Source organism: Cajanus cajan, chromosome 3, assembly GCF_000230855.2.
Source record: "Cajanus cajan strain Asha chromosome 3, NIPB_CcT2T_4, whole genome shotgun sequence".
Taxonomy (NCBI): Eukaryota; Viridiplantae; Streptophyta; class Magnoliopsida; order Fabales; family Fabaceae; genus Cajanus; species Cajanus cajan.
This window is the reverse complement of record NC_138519.1, coordinates 30054350-30077332: the sequence shown is the minus strand read 5'-3', so window position 1 is coordinate 30077332 and position 22983 is coordinate 30054350. Positions and strand designations below refer to the sequence as shown.

Genomic DNA, 22983 nt, shown 5'->3' with positions numbered 1-22983 from the left:
AAGAGAGTAGCAAGGGTCAATGAAGTCAAGTCCTTTGATTCTTCTATGGCAGTCACCTTTGCTTGCCATGATCTGTCCAAGCATTGCAATACTTTCAAATTTAACTCTTCTTCTTCAAATTTCCTACCAAGATCAACAAGGTGATTTATCAAGTGTGTAAATCTCTTTTGAAAGTCAGAAATAGATTCACCATTGTTCATTCTCAACAATTCATATTCTCTTATGAGAGTATGCTTTCTAGATCTCTTTACATCACTTGTTCCTTCATGAGTGACTTGCAAAGTATCCCACATTTCTTTAGCAGATTTGCATTGTGATATTCTAAAGAATTCATCAATAGATAATGCAGATGTAATGATGTTTTTGGCTCTATAGTCATATTGGGCTCTTTTTCTCTCATCATCACTTCACCCACTCCAATGTTTTTCTTTCTTCTCATCATCATCTTTGGTCATAGGGATATATGGTCCATTTTCAATTGCATCCCACACAGCAATGTCAATTGCTTCAATGAAAATTCTCATCCTAATTTTCCAGTATACATAGTTTTCACCGTTGAAAATAGGAGGTCTATGAATAGACACACCCTCACCATATGGTAGGTTCCTTATTGGCCATTTTTGAAATCTTGAATAACACTCAAGAACCTTGCTCTAGATACCAATTGTTAGAAAAGAATGGCTCAATCCAAGAGGGGGGTGAATTGGATTCTATGACACTTTAAAAAATTTCAGAGTTTTTAGGATCTTTATTTCAATTCAAACTTTTCTAAAATGAATTTTCAAAGAAGTTTCTTAAAGACTTGTTAATGAAGAATGAATCCTATTATGCTTTCTTGATTAACCAATAATGAGATTCAAAGTTAAGAACAATATGTAATACTTTGATTCAGTTCAAACCAATGTTGCTCATGCAAACATGTTAATCAAGAACAATCTTTTCAATATGCAACCAATATATTACACAAAGTAAAAGATAAGGGTAAGAGAAGATTGCACAAGTCTTTTATCCTAGTTCAGCCACTCCACATGTGACCTACATCCAGTCCTCAATCATAACTTGATCAAGATTTGTTCCACTATCTTAATGAAGAAGTTTTACAAGCATACCACACATGCATACACTCCTACATTCAAGATAATCACTTTCTTGACCTCAAGAATGCACCCCTTATAGAAACCCACTACAAGAATTCCTTACCTCTTGAGAAACCTACTCAAGATTTACAAATATTCACAAAGAATTAAGGAACGAATTCACCTGGAATTCAGAAGAAAATCTTAATCTTTTTCCTTTCAAGAATGCGATGATGATGATGATCTTTTCTCAAAGCATTTCAAAAACATTTTTCTTCTTGGTTTCACAAAGAAAACTCTCCAAGAATGTCACAAAGACTTCACAAACATGTTTTTCTAATTTTGATTCTCAATTCTATCTCTGTTCTGAAGTTTCAAAATGGTCAAACTATTTATAAGTTTTTCAGAACTAGATAATCGATTATTTAAAAAAATAATCAATTATTTTGTTCTTCATGATTTCTGGAAATCAACCAAGAACAATTTAATCGATTATTTTGTTGGATAATCGATTATTCCAAAGAGTCATTTCTGGGATAATTGATTATTTCACAAATAACCAATTATTGCAGCAAGGCATCCTTTTTGCATGTTGCTGGAATAATCGATTATATTTAATGATAATCGATTATTTTGAGTTAGTTTTCAAAACTCTATTTTAAGTCTCAAAATAACTTCTTAATCTTTCAAACTCATCATCATACACACTCCTAATCAGATTAGATAAAGATTAGCTCATGCACAAAGCATACACAAAAAAAATAAGCTTAACAAAACAATTTATAAGCTACTCCTATTACATAACATAATAGCCACACTTTTCATTGACTTTGTTTTTGACTTCTAAGTTGTTGATGTCCTTGGTCAGCTTTGTTTCACACTTTTTTATCATCAAAACCTTTAATCTCCAGAGGTGACTTGATTCACCACTGTGAATCTCAACAATTTGTTCATATTTCACATAGTCATACTCATAATTGTTCCTCATAGGGTTTTGCACAGGAACCCACAGAGTACTCTAATTCATATCAAAACTTATCTAATACATAAGGAACAAAACGAAACATTCAGAAAGCAAAACAGAAAACATTTATATTTTGCCTGTTTCTAGAAGCATGCATCAGGCAAGGGATTGGGGGCCAATCCTGCTACCCAACAACTATTCCACACCCCCGAGCGAGCTTTCTCACTCTCCCTTTATCTGAAGAAGAAGAAGAAGAAGAAGAAGAAGAAGAAGAGCCCTTCTATACCAAAACAGGCCGTTCTATACCAGAACAGCCCGTTCTAAACCAGAACGGGCCATTCCAAACCAATCAAATGGCCTAAAAAAACTTGGTCTTGAACGGGCCGTTCCAAACTGTTAAAAAGGCCTAAAAACCTAGTTTGAATTGGGCCATTCTAAGCTAGGAAGAAGAAGAAGAACGGGCCGTTCTATACTAGAACAGGCCGTTCTAGACTAGAACGGGCGGTTCCAAACTAATCAAAAGGCCTAAAAAAACTTGGTCTGGAACGGGCCGTTCCAAACTGTTAAAAAGGCCTAAAAACCTAGTTTGGAATGGGCCATTCTAAGCTAGGAAGAAGAAGAAGAACGGGCCGTTCTATACCAGAACAGACCGTTCTAGACCAGAACGGGCCGTTCCAAACCAATCAAAAGGCCTAAAAAAACTTGGTCTGGAACGGGTCGTTCCAAACTGTTAAAAAGGCCTAAAAACCTAGTTTGGAATGGGCCATTCTAAGCTAGGGAATATAGTGTTAATCTCAACTCCAGAACGGGTCGTTCTCAGTTCAGAACGGGCCGTTCCCAAGTGCGTGATTAACACACAACGTTCGGATCCAGAACGGGCCGTTCCGATTTTGGAACGGGTCGTTCTGACCACTTTTTAATGCTTATAAATAGACAGCTTCGGCACAGTTCTCAGGGCCCCAAAATTTCGTCCAGGACTCTTTAGAGCTCAAAATTTCTCTCTCTCTCTCCTATTGTATTTCTTGAGTATTGTGAGACAATTCTAGTGTGAAAGGTTGCCACAAAGCACTTAGATTTTCCATATTTGAAGATCTAACAAAGCTTTCCACGAGGTATTTCATTTAATCTTCTTCTCTCTTTTTTATTTCTTATTTTTAAGATACATTGTTATAACAAAAGCAATTATGTAAACGTTTTAGGGTCAACCGTGTAATTTAAATTTCAAACATGTAAATAGTAATTCATAAAGGGGATCTAATATTTAATTTATTATTTCTTAACACATTAACTTCATCATAGGGTACCGATTGAGGGCGCTGTAGAGGTGCTTAATACCTTCCCTACACGTAACCGACCCCCAAACCCAATTCTGGTTATCAAGGCCATTATTGAATTTCTAAAAACCTTTTCTTTTTCCAATGTTTTGAGTAAAACATTGGTGGCGACTCCAAGAACCTATTTTCAAAACCATTAATTAGGAATTAGTCTAGTGTCCGGACATTTCCTAATTGATGAGATCTTTCAAAAGGATGTCTAAACCATAAGTCGCAAGATCAGAAATTTTTGGGTTGCGACAATGCCAAATAAAAATGATAATAACAACCTAAAAAATAGTAGTAATCGAACATTTGATATCTGAGACAAGAAGACTACATTGAGTGCACAATCTAAAGCCAAATTTTTACTCCAACCATAATAATAATGGACAATGGATTGATAATAATGAAAGTAACATAACTACAAAAGATCAACAACAATAAAAGTTAATTCAGAAGTCCAAGTTGACAACAAGTACAGCACAACAATATATAATCAAAAGAAACTAAGTTTTTACAACACTTTGTAAATTCAGAAACCATGATAACCTAAAGTAGTCCATAATATAAAAAACTAGGTCTAAATATTAGATTGGCTATTCAAGTTGTTACCACCAGATGATCCTCTAGCATCTAACGATGATTCAGGTTCACTTCCAACATCACTAGGCTGAAATTAGAAAAATAAATAGTTTTAGTACAATTTAGAGATAAAGGAAGTGAAATTTGGTCCTAATATATACTTACATAATTCAAGTGCAATATCCAAGATCAAACTAATAAATATCTTAAGAAATAAAATTGTATCAAATTGTCACCTCTATATGGTGTTGAAGCAACAAATAAGAGAAAGCAAAAGCAAGTAACCTAAGCCTATTTAGTCACATCCAACATTACATTCAATCACCAAATAATAAGTCATAACACTTTACCTGTGAAAGAAAGAAGCTAGCCAGTTCATCAGGAATCTTTCTTTCCTTCATTATCATATAGGCCTTAAGGGCATTCAAGGTTCCTTGTAGTTGGGATTCCAAAAGAGTCAACTTTTGTTTGCACTGGTTAGAACATGATCATGATGAAGCAACATTGGATGAAGAGAGGCTCAAATCACTAATTCGAAGTCTAGTGTTACGAAATGTATTAGTAGGAGCTGCCCTCATACCCATGCATCTCACTCTCCCAGAGTGTTCTGGCCCAAACACTCTACCAACAACATCATTAGGGGAAATTTCAGATTCATCAATAGTGCTTTGGGTCAGACCAACTTCAATTTGTTCCATTAATATGCATGAAAATCAACAACAAAGTTAAGAATATTGAAATGTGGAATTTGTGAAAACAAGAAACAAACACTACAACATTTTTTATATTAGGCAACGAGTTTTTAGGCAACGCCTAAAAAAATGTTCTCGAAATATGGAATAAGCAACAATTTTGTAAACTGTTGGCATTTTGTTTGACAACAATCATAAAACCGTTCCCAAAATCACATATAGGCAACAATTTTGTAAACTGTTGGAATTTTGTTTGACAACAATCATAAAACCGTTTCCAAAATCACATAAAGGCAACAATTTTGTAAACTGTTGGTATTTTGTTTGACAACAACCATAAAACCGTTACCAAAAGCACATATAGGCAACAATTGATCAAAGCGTGCACTATTCTCTTTTCAATATTAACATAACTATTCTTGCACTACTAAGAAAGATACCTTCACACCCCCTTCTCCACCTCTTCACATACCCTTCCTCATCTCCCAACCCCACACCCCTTCTCTCTTCATCATCGCCCTCTCCGCCCCCTCCCTCGCCCTCTTCCGCTGCCTCCGCCACTCTATGCCGCCGCCTCTCTCCTCTTCAGCTGGCGCTCCCCCTGGCCAGACTTTGCAGTGTGAGCTACGTGCGCCGACTCCGTCGCTGCACTGTCAGCGCGCGACACCAGGCAGCCGTTCTCCTCCTTCCTCAAGCTGCTCACTGAGGTGCTTTTCACGGAGTAGGAGCTGAGCTTGCAGGCCGCCTCTACGCTCTGCATCACCACCGCGATCGCCACGGCTCTGGATCCGAACATGCCCAGGCTCTAGATCCTAACCCATGTCGCCGCCATACCGAAGCTCTAAGGCGGAGCCACCCCCGCTGCCTCCGCCAGTGATGCCGCAGCTAGAGATCGTCGGGAATCCATTCGTGTACCAACTCCACCTGCGCCGGCCATGGCTCTGACCTCTACCGAGACGACTCCGCCGCGCTTGTCCTCAAATTCGTCGCCTTCGCCTCCATCCTCCTCCCCGGCATGGCCGGAATCTCCATCCTTCTCGTCGGACGCCACCGCCGCTTCCTCCGCATCGACGGCAACCTCTTCGTCGCCGCCAAATCCTCAATATAAAGAACTCCATTAAGCCCTTCGATGCCTGCTGCCTCTGCCTCAAATCCTTAATCGACCCTATGAGCTGTCACAAAGGCCATCTCTTTTGCAAAGAGTGCATTCTCCAGTGCCTCTTGTCTTAGAAGAAAGACATTCAAAGGTCTATTTTCTATCTCGCTTTATTTTATTTCAAATTGCAAACCCTATGATTCAACTCCAATTAGTTGCATTTCTATTGGTCCTTTGTTGAACAAGAGTGGGATACCTTTTGCTGTGCCTTTTAATTGGAATGGATATGAAAATAATCTCACTTATATTCTTATTGTCGACGGACGTTTGTTTAATTGAAGCTGCTAGAATTACTGTACAATCTTAGATGAGATTTTCTACAAGGCTAGATTTTTTCTTTGACACAATCAATTTGCTTCACTGGGTTGAATGCTTTTGGAATTTAGATAGCTGAGCTGTGTTGTTTAAGGCATCATTTTTCCGGTGTTGCATGATTTGTTTTGTGAAGTTGAGTTGAATTTTGTTTGTTGCAACTTGCAACTCAGTAATTATATGGCTGCCTTGGGAAGGTGATGTCCTGTTTGTGAATATTGGTTTGTTTCATGTCTCTGTCACAGCGGTCCTTCTTGCAAACTGTTGATTGAGGATTTTGTTCAGTTGTAATGTTCTCTTTGAAATTTTCTATATTTGTGATGGTCTCATTAGTCATAAGTATAACCATGTCAATTATTTTGGATTTCTGTCTATTAATATTGATAAATGTCATATCCTGCTCACTAAAAGTTTTAATGGTATAAAATAGAACTTTTGTCCTGCTCACTAAAAGTTTGTTATTTTTATTGCTTCTTCATTTAACTAATTTGGATTTTACTGTCTTCACAGTTGGCTGTATTCATATATATTGATAATTTATGCCGGTAAATAAATGTTTTGAAGGATATGAATATGAAACAAAGGCTTAAAAGGATAAGAAACCTTAAATGTTTTGCAGATTATTGCCATGTTGAAGGAGAAACTTGGAGTGAAATCAGATAAAGATCTGCCAATGGTGGATTACAGGTAGAAATTTTTATACATGCTTTTGCAATTATGTTGTTGCAATTCTAGCATTCTAATATGTAAAAAGAATGATGCTTAGTTCATTAGCTACTTCGATTTTGGAATTTTCTTTCAAGATTTGATTCATGTTATTGAAAGGTAATATTCCAAATGTAAAACAGTTTTCTTGTTGGTTACCAGCGCATCCGATACATGCGTAATTTTAAAATAGAGTTTGATACAAATACAATGTGGAATTATATTGATTAATTTTGAGCTTATTTTATTAAGCTTCACAATCAAACATGTGAATAAACTCTTAAGTTGTAAGCTCTCGTATGGTTAATTAAGATCTTTACTCAAACACCATTTAATATTAAACTTAGGAAACGCAAATCTACAATTAATTTTTATTTATGTTGCAGGAAACATTGATAAATATATAATGCACTAAAAAATTTCGTTTGAAATATCTTCTTGTTTAGGCATTTGGCCAGCATTTGTACCTTCTCGAGAGAACTTTTAAAAAGAAAAAAAATAAAGTAGTTACTTCTCGAGGGGTTTATAGCCAAAATTAGAACCATGTATGAATTTTTTCACTTGTTCCAGAATACTCAAGTGGGTCACCCAAGATGAAGATGAGCTTAAAGAAACCACCAAGGGTCGAGTCCAAGCAGTAATTCTTGACATGACAAGTGAGTTTCTGTTAAATATTTCATATCAAAAGAATTTTAATGCCTAAACATTTATAAATTTGATACTATATATGCCAATGACCCTGTGCAATTCTCTTTCATAGACTTGATGAATGTTGATACTTCCGGAATTCTAGCTCTTGAGGAACTGCACAAGAGGTTGCTTTCACGTGGTGTAGAAGTAAGGCTACTCTGAATTTGATTATATTCTTTGACATTAATATACACAGGATTAAATATGTTTTTACATTACTAACAGCAAATAAGTGAATGGTCCAAATTTCTATAAATAAAAGAAGATAATTTTTTTTTAACATAAGACACATTTTTAAAAATGAAACACTAAAATAAGATGATCTTTTGTAGAAAGACTATAGATGAATATTTCATTATGTAAAAGTTTATTAAAAAAATTATAGGTTGATAGATAAAAATTATCATGCTAATTTACACTTGAAAATGAAAAGAGAAAAATATATGTATGGTTGATATATAGTCGGATGTGAAAGTTGTGTTAAATGGAATTTTTTTTCCTATGAATTTGTGCTTATTTCTTTTGTTTGTTAATTATCATGTAATAGAAACTTGAAAACTGAGTAATTTTATTTCTTCCATTTAAATTATTATGTAATGATGATGTTGAAATTTAATGCCTTTTTTCTTATTTTGTTACATCTTTTCACTTGTTTTATGTTCAAACTTGTTTCCATAAACATGCCAATATAAATGTCCGTGCTATAGCTCAAGGTTGTTCTGAGTACAATGTTATTGTTGTTGTTAAGCGAGAGGATTGTATAAAGGCTTTACGAGCTGTGGATAATATAATGGAGAATGCTAAGCAATGACAATAGTGTAGCACCTCCTTCTTCTGCCTCAACCCATAGTCCTGGTCATGATAAGCTATAATTTATTCCTTTGTCAAGTTCTAAATTATATTTTAATTCATTTCATTTGTGTATACCAAACCAGTTACAAAAGTTTTCTTGTGTATAACTAGCTTTAACTCATGTTAATTGTTGGGGATTGATTGGGGATTAATTCTATAAGTTTTCTAAGTGAAAAAATAATTTATGTGCAGGAAAGACTTGATAATGAAGATCAGCCTTATGATGATGAAGAGACTGAATGATGTTACTTACATGGATGGATGACTAGCCTTATAATTTGTTTTATTATTTTTTGAGGGTGAAATCAATTCTTTATTGAGCACATGAGAAATGTCTTCTTGAAGAAGACGATGTACAAGAGGATTATCAATCCAAAATAATGTATAGTTCTTCTTATTAATATGAGTTGTTTAATATACTATTTGTATTATAATTATAGGTGCGTATTACATATATATGATTTCACAGGATAAAGTAAAATTTAGACAATATTTTAGACAACATTAAAAAAATGTTAAATTTAGTCAATTTTTAAATTTAGACAACGTTGGGCGTTTATTTAGACACTATTTACAAAATTGTAGCTTAAATTTAGTCTAAATTGTTACCTATATTATCTCATTGACAACCTTAAAAAAAATGTTCCCTGATGTCACTAGCAACGGTCATAAAAGTGTTGCCTATAAAAATAAACTACATTTCTAAAACCGTTCTTTAAAAATTAATAGTGTTGCCTTAAATTAAAAAAAAACCGTTGCCACTGAAGATCATGAAAACCGTTCTTGAAAGTTTAGGTAACGGTTTTTTTTGACATCGTGGGCACAGGCTAAAAAACCGTTGCATATTGAAATAGGCAACGGTTGATAAATCCACGCTTGAAAAACCGTTGCCAAACCGTTCCCTAAACTTTTAGGAACGGTTTTTTGGCTTTCAACAACGTTTTTTTATTGTTGCCATAGATAACAAATGTTGTAGTGAAAGGTTACACTTACCCCTATTGTCTTTGCTGCATCATTTACATAAGATCCATCCTTTCTCTTATGAATTTCAATAAATAGTGTTCCACGACTAGGATTTTGACCAATTTCCAAAAGCTAATATAGGAAAAGAAAAGGTAAAATGGGTAGTTAATTTTGTAAAGTAGTAAAAAGTTTCAGCTTTAGTGTGATTATCATTTCATGCCTTCTTCTTGCATTGGACTTAGAACCACCTGTATGTGGAATTTTTTGCTTGCTTCGAATTTCTTTATTCTTTCTACATAGCTCCTGTGAACAATGTTAATCTCATGTTAAGGATCAAATATTTAGTGGTATTAACAAAACACCAAGACAAGTATCAAACTCTTACCAATGTCAATGGTTTCATTCGATAATTAATAAAATGAGCCCATTGATCCTTATCTATACCTACTGGAACATTAATTATAATTTCATCTTTAGTCTTGGTAAGGTCATTGAACTCATTCCATAAACTTTGCCTAAAAGGTAGCCCACTTCTTTCCAACACTAAGTTTGCAATATCGTATTGCAGTAGCTTCAGTGGTCCTAAAACAATATTTTGGCTTCAAAATAAAATAGTCAATTTTTATGTCATTTACATGTACCGATAAAATAAGTAGAAATAAAAAGTTATATATGCATAATTTTTTATACCTTTAAGATTGTTAAATAACAATCATCAAAGTAACATTTAGGCATGCCTGTTTTCCCTGACCACCTTTCAAAATTGATTGGAAACAAGTTACAATCAGTTGCTAAGATTCCACAAAATCCAGCAAGTAGGCCTTGTGCATTTCCAAATTCTTGGCCTTGGTCATCAAACTCCACAATGATGTGTTCCCCACTAGGTAAGTTATTAACTTCCCTAACCTTTATCTTAATCTTCTTTATAACTCCTTCTGAGTGTTTAACAAAAAATCAATTGACTTAATCACAAGAAAATAATTAAATATATATATCAATTAATTACAAATATATGTAATGTATATACCTATGGCATCAATATTCCAATGTTGTGAAGACTCGCGATCAGTACGTCTAGATGTTGGAGCTTCTTGTGGGAACTCTTCTTGTGAAACATCATTTGTTGGTGAGAAATCTATTGGTGGTGAAACATTTGATGGGACTTCTGTTGGATCGAGCGCTTACCACTAGGCCAAAAGCTATAGCTGATAGTCAGGGCACAACTCTTTCTACTTAAGAGCATAGCAGCCCAAGCGCCATGATTTGACAGTGACTTGGCCCACCTAGCCTCCGCGACAGGACAATTGATGCAACCCGCAACAATCTCCCCCTCAGCAATTGCCCCGTTAGGTATCGAACTCATGACCTTGGCTTTGATACTAATTGTTGGATCGAGCGCTTACCACTAGGCCAAAAGCTATAGCTGATAGTCAGGGTGCAACTCTTTCTACTTAAGAGTGTAGCATCCCAAGCGCCATGATTCGACAGTGACTTGGCCCACCTAGCCTCCGCCACGGGACAATTGATGCAACCCGCAACAACTTCAATAGATGGTGAAGGTTGTCTAAGATTTATTGTTGGTGAGGAATATGTTTGAGCTTGTGTTAGAGGATTAGCATCCTGTTGTGGTTGAGGTGCTGACTTTAGTGGATTCTGAAAACGTTTAACCTTTGGCATGGCTGCATGTTATATGATAAAAAAAAAGAAGATAAGAGGTAAGATATATAACTTAAACATGTTATAATAATGAAACAACATTTTCAATTATAAAACATTTAAACCATTACCGTTAAATAAAGAACCATATTAACTATGTATTTAATTCAAATGTGTTCTACTAAGTTTGCAGCAATATTTGTCTCAACTATATCATCATTTAAGTGGTTTGTGGCCAATTGCATAAATTCATCATTAAGGCCAAAAAATTGGTCAAGCTCTTGTTGTTGGTACGACTCATTCTCATATACTTCATCTTCTACATCTTCTCCCATTTCATATAAATCTCTTGGCTTTAGATGTACAACAATACTCCATCCTTCATTAATCACATCATCTACATAATACACCATTTGTGCTTGAGATGCTTCAATGTAGGGTTCATGTTCTTCACGATCACCACCAAGATGAATCAATCTATTAAAATTAACACAATTGAAATTCCAAGAATCCTTCTTATATCCTCTATGATGAGTAGTATCATCTCATTTACATTTAAAAAGAATAACCTTGAACCGACCATAATAGTTAGTCTCAATGATGTCTTCTAATTTCCCATAATATGGTAAATCTGCTTGCCTTAAGTTCTTGTCAACACTACTTGCAACACAAGATGTATTAGAGGTTAAGAAAACTCCACTATTTTGTGTTTTCAACCCTTCTTCCCGAGCTAAAGTTCAAAATTTGAACCCGTTGATATTATAACCAGTAAATCTTCTTGCATTATCTAATGGACCTCGTGCTAGAAACTTTATATCAGTAGACATTGTGTTTATTGAATCTGGATTCATAATCTAGAAATAAAAGGAAGTAGTCATGTTTATGATTTGATAACAAATATGAAAAGTAGAAACAAAACTACTTATTTACTACTCACCCTTTTTCGAAACCAATCAACAAACTCCCTATTGACTCTTTTTTCTATATCTGTAGTTGAAGGTCTTCTTCCCCTTGAACTCCTTTTTATGAATTGTCTAAATTCACTACATAAAATAATTCTTATAATTAATGTGCATGGCTAGAATATTACAAATAATATAATGAAAATTAATTTAATGTTAACCTCATTTACTTACTTCACAAAAGGTGTGACAATTGCACAATTTAAAAGCACATATCGATGAACTTGTAGTTTTTCCATTTGGGTTAAAGTGGACATTGAGGAAGCTCCTACTGGTTTACCCATTTGAGGGAAGATAGAGGACATTTCATGTGTCTCATTCTTATTTGGGTTATCACAAACACGTCTAGGCCTATTGAACCTTGTCTCTATATCTTCTATGTATCATGAACAAAAAGTAAGAGACTCTTCAGCTAAGTAACCTTCAGCTATAAAACCTTCTGGTTGTGCCTTATTTTGTACAAAGGACTTTAAATGACCTAATTCCCTATAAAAAGAAATGTATAATATAATTAGTCAAAAGAAGTATAATTTATTTGAAAAAATACCTCAAAAAGTATTTATTTGTTTACCTTTCCACAAGATACATATATTGATAATGCACAGGTCCTCCTAGCTTTGCTTCATTTATTAGATGGACAGTTAAATGAATCATAACTGTGAAGAATGATGGAGGGAATAACATTTCTAGGTGGCAAAGTGTAACAACAATCCGATCTTGGAGCTTATCATGGTCTGAAATGTTCAAGCATTTACCACAAAGAAATCTAAAAAATGAGCAAAATTTCACCAAGACTGCAGTCATATGGATTGGCAATAAATTACGGATAGCTAATGGCAACAATTTCTCCATAATAATATGACAGTCATGACTTTTTAATCCAAAGATCTTCTTTTGCACCTTATCAACACATCTTGAGATATTACTTGAGTACCCATCTGGTACTGTAACATTTTTTAGATTTGCAAGAAACAACTTTTTGGCTTCACCTGTTAATGAATATAAAGCAAGGTGATATGATCCTTTATCATCTGGCCAAAGGTCATGCTTTATACCCATATATTTTATATCTTTTCAGGCATTAAGATTGTCTTTTGATTTTGACCTATCATGGAGCAAAGTATATATGATATTGTCACATATGTTTTTTTCTATATGCATAAAATCTAGATTATGACGCAACAAGTTGGACTTCCAATATGGAAGTTCAAAGAATATACTCATTTTATTCCATTGCTTACTTGCTTGTCTAGGTCTTTTCCTCTACCATGTTGCATTGCTCCTCTCCCAAATGTAACATTAAGACTTTCCACTAGCCTTAAAAGGTTAACCCCTGATAATTTTAATGGTGGATTTCGTTCCTCTATGCTTCCATCAAATCGAACACGATTCAATCTAAATCTATGATTTCTACTCAAAAATTGACGATGACCCATAAAACACCATTTTTTACTGTGACGAAGTCGACAAGGTTCTGCGTCAAAGTTGCAAGTTGGGCAAGCCAAACCTGTATGTGTATTCCAACTAGATAGAATGCCTAACCCGGGAAAGTCACTAATTGTCCACATAAGAGCTGCCCTCATTTTAAAAGTTTCATTTAATGATGAATCAAACGTTTCCACACCAGTATCCCATAACTCAATTAACTCTTTCACCAAGGATTGTAAGAAAACATCTATATTATTTCCAGGCATCTATTTTCCTGGAATGATCATTGATAAGATGAAAGAAGTGTGTTTCATACATATCCAAGGAGGAAGATTATATGGAATCAAGAACACTGGCGAAATGCTATATGTAGAACATTTCGAGGATCTAAAGCAAACTCAGGGTGTGTCAAATCAAATGCCTTCCATGCCTCACCATCCCTTGGATGCCTTAGCAACCCATCTTTGTTGCCCCCCAAAACATGCCATCTCATATGCTCAACAGCCTTACAACACATAAACAATCTTTGCAACCTTGGTTTCAATGGAAAGTAACGCAAAACCTTTGCAGGTTGTTTTTTCTTCTTCTTTGGGTTCCATCTCGATGTACCATAATGCTTGCATGTCTGCAAGTCTTTATCATCATCTTCCAAATATAACATACAATCATTTAGACATGCATCTATCTTGGTGTAGTTAAGACCAAGTTTGGTAATGATTTTCTTGGCCTCATAAAAAGAAGGAGGTAATTTCGCTTCATGAAATGCATCTCTTAACAAATCTAGTATCATAGTCATTGCCTTGTCACTTAATCCACACAAAAATTTGATATGATACAATTTTATTATAAATTCTAGCTTTGTGTGTCTGCTCCCTTCATACAATGTTTGGTTTGCATCATTGAGAAACTCACTAAATCCATTATGATCTTCTATAGGATGTTCATGTAATCTTTCATCTGCACCTAATGCTTGTGATGTCGTTGCATTAACAGCTTCTTCCTCCCAGTGCCCAAATGCATCATTAACCATGCTTTCCATTGGATTTGCAAAGTTGAATGACTCTTGTGGACCATCTTCATCTATAGAAGACTCTAATATTTGTTTCTCACCATGAAGATTCCATAACACATAATTTTCGGGAAATAGTCTACAAATCAAATGATCTTGTACCACATGTCTAGTTTGCCATTTCATAAACCTACACTTTGGACATGGACAACGTATAGTATCCCCAACAGCTCCATTCTCAAATGCAAAGTCTAAGAATTTACTCAAACCAATTGAGTATTCAATTGTATTTTGTGACTTAGCAATCCAAGATTAATCCATTGACCAATATGAATTTGATGCACAATATGAGATAAATAAGGAAAGTCATGGCCGGATGACAAGAAGAAGATTTTTATACACTGTCAAATAAGCATTCCAAATCTATAACATTAAATTCACAAAGTATATTCCTAACTTTTTAGTTTATCTAAAATTATATTCTCTCAAACCATAACAAATATATATTAATAAATAAGCTAAATTTGATACGAGACAAGTTAAAACACATGAAATAAAATAATGATAGAGCGCTAATTGATGTAAGAAGAATATCACAAACTTAAAAAGAAAAAAAATCAAACTAAGATTAAAGTAAAAGAAGAGATGAGATTTGACTTACTTCAAAGTAATTTAAGAATCTCTACACTTTTACGTGGTGATGCAACCTTTAAATTTCAATTCTTGGAAGGATCTTAAATTCCTATCCGACAATTCAAATAAAATATTAGACCATTTTAAATCAAATACTTTAAAGGTTTGCACTTTCATAGAATAAAATATAATTGTAAGGAAAGCAGCTAATTAAAGTGAAAAGGAAACATTTTGTTAACTCATAACTTAATAAAATACATTGTATCAATACAAAATGAATTCCCTTATAAAAAGGCCTTTTATTTGCTTTATAGTTTAGACCATTTCATTTCAATATAACTTAATAATTTAACTAGAATGCATAAACCTAAACAATTAAATATAAGTATAGAACTTTGTGCACAAATAGTGAAAGGATTCGCCATTGTAATTCTCTTTTTCTTTTCCAGCTAACATTCTTCACTACACACCCCACCAATAATCAAGGATGTCATGACCAATTAATTATGTCCATTGTTAGCATCACATTACATATTAGTCCACGTGCCGAACATAAAACCCCATGTATGTATCAGTTTTTTTTCCTATGAAATTCATTATGTTACTTATATGAAATCTTAATTCAACATTTATAACTTTAGTAGATATTCTAATGTATATTTGAGTAATAATGCCAACATATCACGCCGCCGATCCAAAATATATTTGGCCACTGCAATATGGTTTGATGTCTTTGGGCTTTAGGCTAATGGGGCATGGCAATAAGAAAATTATAAGACGAATGTGAGTGACATTATATTTAATATTTTTTATTTATAACATTAATAAAAGAGATATTTTTATTTAACTACTATTCTTAATAAATTTTAATTATTTATAAAAAGACTTTTAATAAAAGAATGTCGTAAACATTTCTCTTCTTTCTTTCTCAAAGATAAAATTTGTTATATGAAAATTACTATTTTGTATCTATAATTTTTATCTTCTTTCTTTCTCAAATATAAAATTTTTAGATATATCTTTATGTTGATGTTAAACTAAAAGCTAAAAATAAAAAAAGAAGAAAAAATAGGTAAATTGATAATGACAAAACTGCATGAAAATATCATAATGCGCATTCACAACAGGAGTATTAAGAATGGTATAATCTCGGCTCCTATCATTATTCACCTATAATTACACGAATAACCATGGAATTAAATTTAAACTCAAGTCAAAATAGAAGTATAACATTTGAGAATGACCAAAACTACAAAAGGGTTCCTACTTGCGTTATCTATGAAAAATGATTTTAGTATTTGAATACCACTATATTCCTACCAGTATGCCACCCATCAAAATAATGGAAAGAAAAAACCAATACTACACAACAAATTTAACATTACGAGACAGGGTCCTTATATTGCAAATGTAATTAAAGCAATCAATATGTTCCGTGAGCAAGGTGTGATGAAGGCCAATGATAATAAGGTAAAATTTGTCAAGCTTCAATATAGAAGGATTTTCAGAGCATGATACACCACCATCATGTCAGGAAAGAAAACCAAGAGTGCTAAAACAGATTTTAAAGTACAATTAACCATGAAAAAACACGAATAAAGATTGGCTTTGTTTGCTTGTATAACAACCGAACACACCCTTTTATAATAGTGAAATGAAACATATTCAATTCATAGTTTTACAAATACTTATTCAATTGAATATCAATCTTCAATCTACAGATAGTGTTGGTTGTTTACCTTTATACTAAGATCAGTATGGCGTGAGTAGGAGATGTGAAGCTTGCAAAAACCTCCATCATATATGCAGTGTCCTTCCAAGGCTTCCTTGGCCACAATAGTTGTCTGAGTATCTGTGAATCATAGTATGTCACTTTCTCAAGCTAATACTAACAATTTAAAATAAAACAAGGCAAGAAGAAAGTGTAGCTATAAGTATCTTAAATATATCTTGACACTTTCCCTTTACCTTAACAAATTGCAGACTGTAAGTGGTTGCTTTTTGTAGAATCAGGCATCAACTTACAGGGACACATTTGAAAACTTTCCCCAAATGTACTGTTCAAAATTTAATAAACAAAAAATAAATGACAGGAACACTCATAAATTATCAACATCACAACCGATATAAAATGAATAATTTTGGTTGTCAAAATCAAGATGTTACATAAAATCAGGAGATGAATGAACTGTAGATCATGTGATTGTATTACAGATAATAAGATTTTAGAAGAAAGATTAATGAATTAAGTTAGTATAACATGACAATACAACTAATACATACATTCATATATATATATATATATATATATATATATATATAATAACATCACTAAAATTCAAGGAAGAATTTAGATATTTATTTGATAGTTATTTTATAATATTTCACTTTATTTTATATATTTCACACCAGACCTAAAAAGGAAAAAGAGAGAGAGCAGACATGAAAATCAATAAGATATAGGCTAAAACCCTATTTTAGTCTCTTATAATTTGTTTTTGTTTCAATTTAGTCCCTCATTAATTTTTTGTCTCAATTTGGTCCCAAACTAATTAATTGGTTTCAATTTAGTCCTAAATTAATTAATTGGTTTCAATGTGGGACTTTCCGTCCAAATTGCTTTAACGGTGTTAACTTTTGGCCACGTGGACGCCACGTAGATGCATACGTGGCATCCTTTGCATCCGGTACGGCCCGTTCCAAGTGCAAAATTAACACACCCAAAATGCACCAGAATGGCCCGTTCCAGTTTCAGAACGGGCTGTTCCGGTTTTACTTTATTTTTTTATATATAAAATATTAATAATTTTATAAAATATATATTATTAATTATATTTTAATTATGTTATTATATCCAATAAAATAAATATATTAATATTTTTTTTATATTTTACTTTATTATGTTTATCTTATTAATTTTTATCATTTTATTCCTTTAATCTTAAATAAGTTGCAAAAAATTATAAAGTGATATTCCTTTTATCTTATTAATTATTATATTTTTTAATAAAATTAATTAAGAATATTGGTTTAATTGCATTTTTTATCCCTCAAGTATTACAATTGTGCAGTTTTATGATCTCCAAGATTTTAATTGCATAATTTTAGTCCTTAAAGAATTGCAATTGCGCGATTTTGGTCCTTCAATTTTTAATTGAACAATTTTAGTCCCTCAAATATCATAATAGTATGATTTTTGTTTCTCCCATTAAAAATTAATAATTTAATATATATATATATAATGTTTTAAAATTAAATAATTATTTATCAATTCAAATTAACGTATATTATAATTTTCGATATTATATCAATAATATTATTAATATATTTATAGATAAACTAATAATTTGATAAATATAACTTGTTATATATTAATATACTTTTACAAAAATATAAGTATATTAATTAGAAATATATATCTGATCTTATATATTTATATTTTTGTAAAAGTATATTAATATATATTAAGTTATATTTATCAAATTATTAGTTTATTTATAAAAAGGGTAAAAATATTATTGATATTAATTTATCAGTAATATTAAAATACTAATAATATATAAATTTTATTTATTTAGTAATAGTAAATATATATCATTTGATACATTAAAAAAAATATATATACGTTAATTTAAATAAACAAACAATTATATAGTTTTAAAACATTATATATATATTAAAATTTTAAAATTATTAAATTTTTAATGAGAAAGACTAAAATTCCACAATTATGATATTTGAGAGATTAAAATTGTTCAATTAAAAATTGTGAGACTAAAATTACACAATTATAATCTTTTAAGGACTGAAATTACTCAATTAAAACCTTAGAGATCAAAATTGCATAATTATAATATCAAAAACACAATTAAGTAAAGAATATTTTATTCACAGTTCTGGAACGGGCCGTTCTGAAACCAGAACGGCCCGTTCTGATTTCAGAACGGCCCGTTTTGAAAGCAGAACGGCCCGTTCTGATTTCAGAACGGCCCGTTCTGCTTCACTGGTAGTGTTTTAATTTTGCAACCAGAACGGCCCGTTCCGATTTCAAAACGGGCCGTTCCGGGTCCAGGTGTATTAAAAAGAATTTTCTCATCCACGTGGATGCAACGTATGCATCTACGTGGCATCCACGTGGCCAAAAGTTAACTCCGTTTAAATAATTTGGATGGAAGTCCCACATTGAAACTAATTAATTAATTTGGGACTAAATTGAAACCAATTAATTAATTTGGGACCAATTTGAGACCAAAAATTAATGAAGGACTAAATTGAAACAAAAAAGATTATAAGGGACCAAAATAGGGTTTTAGCCTAAGATATATATCTTGCACTTCAGATGAGGGCCCACTAAAGCAAAATTCATGGGTTTCGGTAACAAAAAGAGATTCCTCAGTTCAGCTGACCCTAGTAGATGTTCAACAAACTGACCATAGTGGAAAGACACTCCAACGCACCATCACAGACAAAAGAACAGACATGTCCCAATACAAACTCTAACACAAACAACAGAGATATATGCTCAAGATGAGAGCTGAGAACAAATTCAAGAGATGAGTTGGAACAAGATTAAAAGTTAGAAGAAATGGTTTTGAATGGTATCATGTTAGAGAAAGGGCAGAGAAGAGGAAAAAAACGAGTCTTTCTACTTTCAGGCCACACAATCCAATATGTATGTAAGCAAAGGAAGAGGAAACAACCACAACATTAAATCATACTTGAAACATCGGAAGCGAGGGCGAGTGGTGCGTGTGCTTGAGCGGAGAGGTGCGCATCAGAGTGTTGTGCGCGATTGAGCGAAGTAATGCGCGGCTGAGCAAAGTGGTGCACGCAACTGATCAGAGTAGTGTGTGCGGCTGAGTAGAGCTGTGCGTGTGGATGAGAGGAGCAGGGTAAGAATTTTCATGGATTGGGTGAAAAATTGGAAGGATAGGGTGAAAAAAAAACTGTGCGGGAAAAGTAAAAGAGGGAAAATGGTAAAAAAAATTTAGGAGAAAAGGTATGTAAATTTGGGATGGCATAAACCCCCTCAAAAAATGATAAAAACCACCACTATTTCCATAATTTTAAGCGTTTCCCAAAACCGCAGCAAGTCATTTTAATTTGAGGGGGTTTTGAAAACCTCCGTAAAATAACTTCTACTAAATAACATTTGTTTTTGTAGCGTTAACATATAACATTAAAGTGCACATGTAATGGACACGGACTACATATTATCATGCTTGTGGCGCCAGTAACACATCACATGGTGTATTGCCGCTAGCAACACACGTAGAGTAGTCTAGGAGTACATGCCGGGTCACACCCTCTGCGCACTCTCACTAGAAGGACATACTACTAGGGTCTAGTCAGGATAGCTAAGTCGTGCAAGATACATCCCATGCATACAATGGGCGAGACTGAGACTTACAAACCGAGCTATCCCCAAGGCCTAATCCTCAGGCACCCTCTTCTTTGATTTTTTTGATCACCTGCTGAGCAAACCTTCGTGGGTTTTGTTTCACTGGTTTCTTCCCCAAAATCATCGATAACCTATGTTCTACTAAATTTCGATCCAAACCAGCCATTTCTTCGTAATCCCAGTCAAAGCAATCTTTATATTCGTGCAAGACTTGCACGATTTGCTCTTTAAAACTCTCCTTCGCCAGTTTGCTAATATAGGTGATTCTCCTCTTTTCGATTGTACCCAGATTGACTTCCTTCGGAGGATCCTGAGATTCCACTTTAAGCCCATCTTTTTCCATTTTCTCGAATCCTAGAGGAGCATCATCAAGAACACAATCGATTCTTTCTTTGATTCTTTTAGAGTCCCTACTCTATTCATCCTCGATTCTTACTCTGAGAGACTCTTTCTCAATTGTTTCAACTAACTCTTTTTGGTTTTCCTCTTTTCTTCGGCCTTCGTGGCCGTTGTCTTTTCTACCTTCATCGAATGTATGCCCTATTGGGCTATTTCAACCTCACTACTTTCATCGGCCTCGTTCGTCATTCTTTAGGCCATGTAGGCCAAAATTCGAGCTAAGAAGCTCGAACAGGGATCTTGTCTCATCATTCTCGCGCTTGAGCCGATTCAGTTTCAGCTCTGTGAACGACAAATTCTCTTCAAACATCCCAGCAGAAAGTCTTCTTAACACCCACTTCTTCCTCCAAGACATATGGATCAAGGGCGTCGAAAGGCTTGGTTTTCACAAATGCGGTAATTTGCTAATCCGTGAAGTACATTCCTGTCTCATATTCTTTCTGGTCCGCGTTCAACACCCTAGGTGTCCGTCATCATTCCAGAAAAAGACTTTTTGGTGCACTGTCAAAGGTACTGCTCCCATTCCGTGGATCCATTCTCTTCCTAGCAGCACATTAAAGTTAGCCTTCGAGGGAGTAACAATAAACATGGTGGTCCTTTTCACACTAAAAATTTGGACATCCAACAATATCATCCCTTTTGGTTGCAAAGATTTTCCCGCATAGTCAGAAATAAGGATATTGTGAGGTTTCAAATCTGGCAAAGTCTTCCCAAAACATTTCAGCATTGTTTGTGGGAGTATGTTTATAGCAGCACCTCCATCTACCAGGACTTTGTTGACTTCAACTCCTTCGATCATAAGGGTCAACAATAATGGTTTCAGATGGTCCTTCATCTCTTGGGTAGGTGAATCGAACACGGCTGAATTAAACTTTGGAATGACTCGAGAAATTTTATTCATCCATACTATTTTTGACTCATAGTTGGGGTCACCGAAAAAATCTTCCCAGTGTATGTCCTCCTGTTCATTCACAGATTCCATTGCTTTAGTGTATTCAGAAGGTAGGATTGACACCACTCCAAAAATATCTTCGAGGTAGTCCTCGAAGCCACTTTTGAAACAATTTGTAATCAAATCATCTTCATCCTCTGCAAATTTCTTAGATGCCTCTCCTTCGTAAGGTACAGGAATCAAAAATTGATTACCTTTGTGTCCCTCGAAAGTTGCCTTTCTCATTCTCTGTTGCCTTCTCCGCTAAGTCTTGGTAAGGCCATTAAAAGGATATTTAATTCCCCTTCCATAACCTCCCTACATGTTTGCCATGAATCTGGGTCCTCTAGAAAATGGGTTTTTCGAGTAGTTCACAATTTTCTTACCTCGACCCATTCCAACATTAGGCCTTTGTGGGGAAGACCACTTCCCAATAGGAACATGCGCATTTGGCAAGTATGTAATACCAACTCGGGAGGAGTTGTACATCTCCATCTTTCCGATGGGGGCCATAGGAGCATTGCCTTGTGGCATATGAACTTGTCGCATTACTATGCCAGTGTTCACTTTCGAATTTCCTCGAGCCTTCTCAGCTTTATACCCTTTCATAATCTCAGACTCCTCGAAAGCCTTAGCCGCTAATCTATCAAACACAGTGCTACATCTCGGACAAAGCATAACTTCCCGATCATCATCTTTCTTCCTCAAAAGGAAATCAAGCAAACTGTCACCCTCTTTCGGATAAATGGGTTCTTCCTCTTTCGCGAACTCGTCTAAGAGCTCTTCTAGTTTTTAATTCGTAATAGGTTTGACAATTTCCTCCTCGTTCACAACCACGTTAACCATATTGATTTCCAGCACATTGATCCCCATTGGGAGAGGTTCCACATATCCTGCTTGTGTAGCGAATGGATCAGTATCAATTTTCATCTCCTTCTCCTCGAAAGTCAAGCAACCATCAGTAATCGCTTTCTCGATCATGTCCCTGAATCGTACATAATTGTTAGTCTAGTGACCATACATGTTGTGATACTTACAAATTTTGTTCCCTTTTCTTTGTTCAAAAGGAGGAATTTTATGATGTTCCGGAAGTGTGATTTGCTTATCTTTCAATAAAATATCGAATATTTTATCGGCTTTCGTTACGTCGAAGCTATACTTCCTATTCGAACCAACCTCTGTATTATTTTCCCCAGGTTTTAATAATTGGCATTGATAAGTTGGCCCGGGTTGTAATTCAACTAAGTTCACTTCCA

At 34.2% G+C, this 22983-nt stretch overlaps 1 protein-coding gene and 1 long non-coding RNA gene across 4 annotated transcripts; one reads left to right on the top strand and one right to left on the bottom strand.

Moving 5' to 3' along the window:
* Nucleotides 1-3694: 3694 nt before the first annotated feature.
* LOC145955724 (uncharacterized) lies at nt 3695-19027 on the bottom strand. Its single transcript, XR_014432391.1, has 2 exons — nt 16736-19027; nt 3695-4026 (listed from the first exon to the last, which is right to left on the bottom strand). It is a non-coding gene; the product is annotated as an uncharacterized LOC145955724 (long non-coding RNA).
* LOC145955723 (low affinity sulfate transporter 3-like) lies at nt 4688-8764 on the top strand. Of its 3 annotated transcripts, XM_083070800.1 has the most exons (6): nt 4688-5877; nt 6718-6785; nt 7374-7459; nt 7564-7640; nt 8242-8348; nt 8538-8764. In XM_083070800.1, the coding sequence occupies exons 2-5, from the start codon at nt 6727-6729 to the stop codon at nt 8302-8304; spliced, it is 285 nt and encodes a 94-aa protein (XP_082926926.1). In that variant the 5' UTR covers nt 4688-5877; nt 6718-6726; the 3' UTR covers nt 8305-8348; nt 8538-8764. The 3 variants fall into 3 exon arrangements, with proteins under 3 accessions (XP_082926926.1, XP_082926925.1, XP_082926928.1); XM_083070799.1 differs by having other exon boundaries at nt 8242-8764; XM_083070802.1 differs by lacking the exon at nt 8242-8348 and having other exon boundaries at nt 4691-5877.
* Nucleotides 19028-22983: the final 3956 nt, after the last annotated feature.